The sequence below is a fragment of the Cucurbita maxima genome, unplaced genomic scaffold (assembly GCF_002738345.1).
Source record: "Cucurbita maxima cultivar Rimu unplaced genomic scaffold, Cmax_1.0 Cma_Scf00016, whole genome shotgun sequence".
Taxonomy (NCBI): domain Eukaryota; kingdom Viridiplantae; phylum Streptophyta; class Magnoliopsida; order Cucurbitales; family Cucurbitaceae; genus Cucurbita; species Cucurbita maxima.
The window spans coordinates 1632807-1640809 of record NW_019272032.1 but is presented as its reverse complement, the minus strand read 5'-3'; the positions used below and the strand labels follow the sequence as shown (position 1 = coordinate 1640809).

The following is an 8003-nucleotide window of genomic DNA, read 5'->3' as shown; positions in this document are numbered from 1 at the left end:
TTTTTTTTTTTTTTTTTTTTTTTTTTTTTTTTTTTTTTTTTTTTTTTTGTTACTGACTAGGCTGATGCAAAATTGTTTGTTTATTTATTTTACATTTATGTGAATCGTTGCAGGGTTCTGAGAGCGTGGTTTTCGATCGGGATTGGTTTTTCTCTTGCTGCTCTTGCTGTTGTTACCACGGTATCAGTTGACGCTTTATATTTTGTTGTTTACTATCATTTTTTCAAATTTTCTTCTTGTTCTTCTTTTCCAATTTGTGTTTGTTTTCGTTTTAATCAAATTTAGAGGAGAGTTGAAATCAAGCCGTTCTCATCTGAGTGTTTCCAAAACAACTGATGAATTCGGAACTCCAAAAGAAATAGAAATGACTGGGCTCTAAAACTCGACCTTGCAAAACCTAATTGCTGAAGGGAATATTAGTGAGAGATAGGTCTTCTGTAAGGATACTGAACCACTTTATTATTGACTTTTTCTGAGATGAAGTATTGATCAATTTTTGAATGTTTTGTCTTATCATGATGAATTAGATTTTTTGTAATGCCTATTGCAACTTGATTGTCACACATCATCTATACTGGTGATAAACAACTTTTTCTAATTCACTTTGAACTCTCTTGATCCATATGCCTTTACATATACCGTGAGCAAGCGCTCTGAACTTCTATACTGGCTTTTGGCAACCACATATTGATGCTATTTTTGACTTCTTCATGTTACAAGATTTGCCCGTACAAAATAACAATACCTTGAAGTTCATTTTCTATTTGTAAATTTTTTTGTTTGGCAAACCATCCATGGAAAGGTTAATACTTCGCATCGTGTTCAGAGGTTTTCACCCAATTTGATTGGGCCCAGTGTTGTATCCATTGTAGGGAAGTGGCTGAGGTTATAGATCATTTCTCGTGGTCTTGTTTGTTCACTAGATTAGTGTGGAGCGACTCTTAACTTCAGCTTGGCCAATTTGAGGAGCTGTCGTTCCATGTTGGAGGAGTTTTTTTTTTCCATTCCCCCTTTCATGAAAAAGGCTGCTCGTTGTGGTTTGTTTGTCTTTGTATTTTTTGTTTCTTCAGGGGTTGAAAAATCTTCACCTGGGTGAAGTGTGGTCCCTTGTTTGATGTCATACCTCTCTGAATGACCTTTTAGATCTTATTTTGCTTGATTGGAGGCACTTCTTAGATCAGTTAGGCTCTTTTTGATGCGTTCTTCGCCTTTTTTTTTTTGTTGTTGGTATTTCCCATGCGTTCTTTCATTTTATCTCAATGAAGGCATGACTTTTCATAAACATATATATATAAAAGTTCCAATATGATTTTAAATGGACTTCCTACATGGACAAACTAACACCTGAATTGGCTAGCATACTAAGGGAAAACAATTACTGCAATAATGTCTATCGTTACAGACTTGCAGTGCACTATATACTGTTGTTTTTCTAGGGAAGTACTTTTCTTTTCTTGTATTACTTCATGTTAATAACATGTTTAATTCTTTATTTTTCAGGTTCTCTTTCTGGAACTTGCCATAACCATGCATATTTTTGGCAATAGCGATGTGCCTCATAGTCTTCCTATTTCCTATTCCTCATTATTTGGTCTTCCTCCGTTGGTTCGTATACAATTCCTTTCAATATTTCGTTCCATTATTATTTAAAGTGGATCTCATTCTTCAATTTATCCATGCCATACCTGCTCCTCATTACATTTTTTCTCCTGCACTAGATTTCCAGCTGTAATTTTGCCCCTGCTGATGCTGGCTACATAATTATCTCTTCCTTAATATCTGTAGCTTTTCATGAATTTGGTCATGCTGCTGCTGTTGCAAGGTATGTTTCTTTCTACCTCCTCAATTCTAATATTTGAACGTTTTCAATTGATATTTGTTAAACGGTGATCATATGTAGTAATTTGTACTGGAAGCAATACCTGGAAAATTAGATGATTATTATTTTAGATCTCAGAATGTAGTGGACTAGATTATCATTCCTCTCACTTTGAAAACTTGACGTAAATGGCAGTGAGGGCATAAAATTGGAGTATGTTGCTGTTTTTATTGCACTCCTTTTCCCAGGTGCCTTGGTGGCTTTCAATCATGATGTACTGCAGGATTCATCATGCTTCAATGCTCTGCGTATCTACTGTGCTGGTATTTGGCACAATGCAGTTGTAAGATCAAATCATGTTACTGGTGTGCTGTTGATTTTTGTTTAGTCTCCCATTCTAGTTCAGGGTCTAGGTCTGACTATAATTGCTCAGTAGTTTCCTACTTAATAAGAGATATATCTGAATGTACTATCTCTCTAGCTTTCTGCAGCTTCTGGATTGATGTTGTTCTGCCTGCCGCTGATTCTGTTTCCTCTTTACATACATGGCGAAAGTCCCATGGTACCTCAATATTTTATATTCACATGCATTTTATAAATTCACATGAAAAGATTTTAACCTTCTTTTTCCCCTCTTGACTGATTCCTGTGAACTGTAATAGGTTTTGGACGTTCCTTCTACTTCACCATTGTCTGGTTATTTGTCCCATGGTCATCTAATTTTGTCATTGGATGGCATGCACATTCAAAATGTGGATGATTGGGTCAATCTATCAGTTCAAATAAGTGAATCAACATTTCAAAATGGAACCCTCTCCAGACTTGGTGAAAACGACCAAATGGCCAATGGCAGAAAGGGATACTGCGTTCCAAATTTTATGTTGAAAGAAAGCAATAAAGTTCAGTTCTCACATGATCAGTCAACTTGTTTTGGCGACCTTACTTCTTTTACATCTATTCCTTGTGTTAGTTCTACCGTTTTAGTTGATGGTGATGTGGATGATAGCCATTATAACCGCAAAGAAGGCATATTTTGCTTGAATGTCAATGATGTTATTAAGCTTAATAAATGCATTAGTGGATGGGATAAAGCCATAATCAATGATAGCACTAGCACCTGTATGTGTTCACAGGTATACCTGATCTTTGGTGAGCATTATGTAATTTTGCAAGTTCTCTGTCTACTCTGAATAATTGGACCCATGCAATGGCTTTAACTTATCACCTTTTTTTGGAAAATTTTTAATCCACAGGATGAAACTTGCTTAAGTCCAGTCCAAATGCCTGGTTCGATATGGGTCGAGATTACATATTTGAACCCCCATTCTTCAGACTGTTTCTATTCCAGAGAAAATCCACTCCCAAGTTCGAATTGTAGTGGAACTTTCATTTTTGTTGGTGACGTGGTTTCAATGGCGCACTCTATTCAGCTGACAATGTACCAGCCAAGATTGGATTTTCATTATGCTAGATATCTTCCAGATGTACTGGAAAGGATCTTCTTGTGCTTATTTCACGCCTCTCTTGCACTAGCTCTTCTCAACAGTTTGCCGGTATGTTTTAATGCTCCATTTTGCAAATTATTTTCAGATTTACTTCATGGAGATAACATCAAATAAAGTTTAGGGTTTAGTCTAGGTCTTCTAGTCTTGTGCATCGCAGGATTTTTTTAAGTATATCTGCAGTTATGAATTTTGGAATTTTTACGTATTGCTGATTAAGTAATGGTGGTAGAGCCGAAAGCCTTATTGCAGCATTTTTATTGATCTTTCAAAAAGCTGTATAAAGGTGGACCCCTAGATCGTGAGATAATGAAATTACAAGGGTGGTTATTCATATTAACCAAAGTAATCAACTAATCACCTAACTATAAATCAAGTAAAATTAAATATCTAAGCTAGATTACCAAGAGAGAATAATCAAACCAAACTACATCGATTCCCCCTACATGGAAAGAAAAAAAACTTGTTCTAGGTAATGCTAAAAATAGATGCTGAAGCTAACCTTTGTTTTAGGGTCTCAAAACTGTCTTGTTGATCTTTGTCCTAATGAAACCCTTTTTCTTTAGACATTCGGTCAAAGGTGATACTATGGTGCTGAAATTTTGAATAAACTTCATGTGAAAGGATGCAAGCCCCTGGAAACTTTTAATTCCTTGACATTTGAAAGTATTGGCCATTCATGATGGTCAACTTCTTTGCTAGTTCACATATTATAAAATCTAAAAAGACAGGTTTGACACTCCAAGAATACATCTTTGCAAGTTAATACATAAGGAGTTGGCTTTAAGAGTGGAGAGAACATGCTTCAAGTGAATAATGTGTTCTAGACTTGTGTTAAACGCCAAGATATCATGAAATATACAACCACAAATTTTCCAAAAAAGGTATGTAAACCTTTGTTCATAAGGCACATGAATGTACTAGGGGCATAAGTAAGTAAGTTTAAATGGCATTACAAGCCACTCAAACAATTTCTCATTAGTTTTAAAGTCGACCTTGCACCCTTCTCCCGGCCCTGAACAGATTTGGTGATATCCACTTTGAGGATCAATTTTAGATACCTCAAGCCTAAACCAACTAGATCAATGCCTACCTTTAATCCTTTCCTACCCACCATATTTATAAAAATTACCTTAACAACCTCCCTAACTAATTACTCATTTACTCATGATACTCTAATACTATTCATAATTCTATTCCAGTAGCAGTCATGTCAATCGGTTAATTCTGGTGCATTTGATTTTAGAGCTGAATCATTAATTAAAGCCCATACAAAATAATTACTACGATGAGCAAAGATGAAGTAAATTATTGAACTCTTTTATGATTACTACTAGTTGTGTATTTTTGTAGGTATATTATTTGGATGGTGAATCTATTTTGGAGATAATTATCTTCCAGCTCACCTCAATGAGCCCGAGAAACAAGGAAAAAGTTCTTCGAGCTTTTCTGATGGGAGGAACACTCATGTCGATCTTTTTACTGCTGAGGATTTTCTTCCACGTGTTCGTCAGCTGACGGTAACCTGTAACTTTGTTTATTCTTGAGCATAGTAGGTTGCTACGAATTTCCAATTGCATTGGTTTTGAATGAATTTTCATCGTTTGTAGATACAGCTTAGAAAATTTTGACCATGTCTAGGATTTTCCTTCTCTAGAAAGGATGGTGTCTCAAGGGTTGGGATATATGTTTATTTATGCTCATGAGCTTTTCTGTAATGAACATACCCTTAATATTTTGAAATTTAGTATTATTATTTGTTAAAGGAAAAATCTATTAACTCATAAAGATGTAGATAAAGAAGGGTGTTAGATATTGTTAGTTACTTACATAAGGTCTGCTTCAATTCCTATTTCATTTCTGATCACTATGAATTACAAACACTTTTAGATAGTTCGAGAAGTTGCTCTCCAAATACAGCTTGTATTCTGCCGCCCTTCCCATCCACTCTCAATGCATCAAATACAAGCCTCTATAACCATGGTTAACATCCAAATCCTCATTGCCTATCCAACCAATAGAAACAGAAGTAACTAAGGGGAACAACTTCCTCACTCCCCTTGTGACCTTTACATATCTAATGCATATGGGCGAATGATAGACCCCTCAACTGTTGTGTATACTCGGAAGAAGGTTAAAATGGGGAATATCACTGATGAATATGCTAGGTGGGGTAAGAAGGAAAGTACGCCCCTGAGAAGTTAGTTATCCCTAATATGTAGGGGAGGGAATAGTAGTGAGGTAGTAGTGAAGTTAGTTATCCCTTGAATGACCTGTGCATTTTGTTCTGTTTTTCAACATCATTTTTTTCTATCTTTCAAACAATGATAATAGCAAGAGACTAACAACAGTCTAGATGTTACCTAATCAACTTGAGCTATACTATTGGGAGGATCTACAATTAATTTAACAGAATAACCTGTTGCCATATTTGAATCGAACTCAGTGCTCCTCATCTTGTTCAATATTTTAGGAAAAAGTCTACATACGTTAGAAAAAAGGCAGGAGTGCGTAGCGTGCATAGTGACATTGGAGATGAGCATATTTTGAAAGGGAATAATAGGTGGGCCATTTAAGGGAGTTAGTTAAGAATTATATAAGAAGTATGTTTCTCTTGCATATTTCAACATGATACATTACATATCACTCTTACTATATCTATAATCATTTGTAAAATATTTGTATGTATGGATGTATTTATGTATATATATATATCTCAATATTAATTATAATATTAATTGGTATCAGGACTTGCTCCTATCCAAGTGGGAATAAGATGGAGAACACAATGGAAATAAGCTGCTGTAGTAGCAAAATGAAAATCCTGGAAGGAGTTAACCAACTGCTGAGAGACAAGAGGCGACAGGGCGAATGCTTACAAGACTGACAGGAACTGTGAATAAGAATTAGTAGGGGTAGGGTAGGGTAGGTAAAGAGATGGGAGGAGAGGTCGGAGTATCCAAACAGAAGTGGCAAAAGGGTGGAGGGTTTTCCCTCATTTTTCTGTTGAGGAGGATCTCTTTACTATCGTTCTGGCTTTGTTTGTTGAAGAAGGATCACTGGAGTTCCATTGGGGACAGTGGTGCTATTCCACTAATCTATAATCTTCCTTTGTTCATCAACTCTTAATGAATAGAGATTCGCCTTGAGGCCAAGGTGAATCTCAGTGCTGGAGATCTGCTTGAGTTTGGCAAGCATCCAGTTGGTTCAAAGTCATTCCATGCTTGTTTTTAAGCTGCCATCTGAATGATATTCTTATTTCTTCCTGCATCTAATATTTTCATAACCAATATGACCAAAGTGTCTTGGTTATAAACATTTGTTGCCAATTTAATGTTTTGAGTTTAGGAAGTGTGTGTTTAGGGTATAAGTTTAGGAAGTTTATTTGCAATGCATGTTTAGATTTTGAGTCGTATTGATGTAATAAATTTTACTGTGTCCTAGGTTTAGTAGTGATTTAACATGGTATCATTTCGCCTCTTTAGAGGGTGATCGTCGTCATCCTTTTCTTTGACGTGCAATTGGTTGAGGTCTTCTTTGCAGTCTTCTCCCTAGAAGGACGACGCATGAGTCTTTTTTCACACCTCTTATGTGGTTAGTGTTCTTCGAGGTTCCAAAATGTATAGTTATTGATGTACTTATGTGTTATTCGAGGTGAGCTCTAGTTAGCTAAGGTGTTAATCTTCAAATGGAATCTCACACTGATGTGGTGCTCAACCTTAAGTTAGTACTTAATCAAATGCAAGCTAGAGTTATATTACGTACCCTTAGTAAAGAATGATTTTTTACTACTCCTAGCCGAGCTCATGTTTGTTCATTAGCCCAATTAACTTCACTAGTATGGTCATCTAGAGCATTGGCAGCACTTCTTTGATTGTTCCATGTGCTCATGTTCGTTCATTAGCCCAATTAACTTCACTAGTATGGTCATCTAGAGCATTGGCAGCACTTCTTTGATTGTTCCATGTGAAAATCTCCTTTTCGTCTCATAAACACTATAAATTCTAAAAACAGTAACTGTGGATAATAGTTGGCAAGAAGTTTTCATTTTTTTTTTCAAATGATCGGTAAATATTATAAAGTTAAATAAAAAATAAAATTCTTGAAATATAGCATTTGTATTGGTTTAGTTCCTAAATTTTTAACATAAAATTATTTTAGTGAAATTTAACTGTCTCAATTCTCGGGCAATCGCACCAAAAATTCGAGTTCCTTTTGAATTTCCTTAATCAATAACAACGGCAGCATTGTCATCATATCATATTATCATACCGTTTTTTATTTTTCTAGAGGTGTCTTTGGGACGACTTTCTTGATTACAGCAACAATAACGTCACTAATATGAGCATATCATCGATTACTAGCCCCTATGATTCGAATACACATCAAATCTCGATTAGTTTCTAAAATTTTAAAATTATAAATTTAGTTTTGAAATTTTTATCATAAACCTACTATTTTTTACCCATAATTAAAAATTTAAAAAATGTATGAGATATTTTTAGAAGTAGGACAAAATTTAAAAAAGAAAAATAAATATTTGAAGTAATGGTGAGGCAATTGGCGTCGGTGTCATTGGTTTGATTTATTAAGCATTTTTAAAAGTAGAATATGCCGAATCTTGTAAAGTGGAGAAAACGACTTCCATGAGCGAAGCATACAACGAGATAATGTCAAAACAA

The 8003-nt window shown here is 35.2% G+C and overlaps 1 protein-coding gene across 1 annotated transcript in view; it reads left to right on the top strand.

The window, feature by feature from the left end:
• The window catches only part of LOC111490932 (membrane-bound transcription factor site-2 protease homolog), a 7625-nt gene extending 993 nt beyond the window's left edge, over positions 1-6632 (top strand). The window contains exons 2-10 of the mRNA XM_023139589.1: positions 114-180; positions 1501-1605; positions 1719-1822; positions 2015-2162; positions 2301-2381; positions 2482-2952; positions 3073-3372; positions 4675-4841; positions 6070-6632. Of these exons, the coding sequence (XP_022995357.1) occupies positions 114-180; positions 1501-1605; positions 1719-1822; positions 2015-2162; positions 2301-2381; positions 2482-2952; positions 3073-3372; positions 4675-4839 (1441 nt within the window). The 3' untranslated portion in view covers positions 4840-4841; positions 6070-6632. The remainder of the gene's footprint in view (positions 1-113; positions 181-1500; positions 1606-1718; positions 1823-2014; positions 2163-2300; positions 2382-2481; positions 2953-3072; positions 3373-4674; positions 4842-6069) is intronic.
• The last annotated feature ends 1371 nt before the right edge of the window (positions 6633-8003 follow it).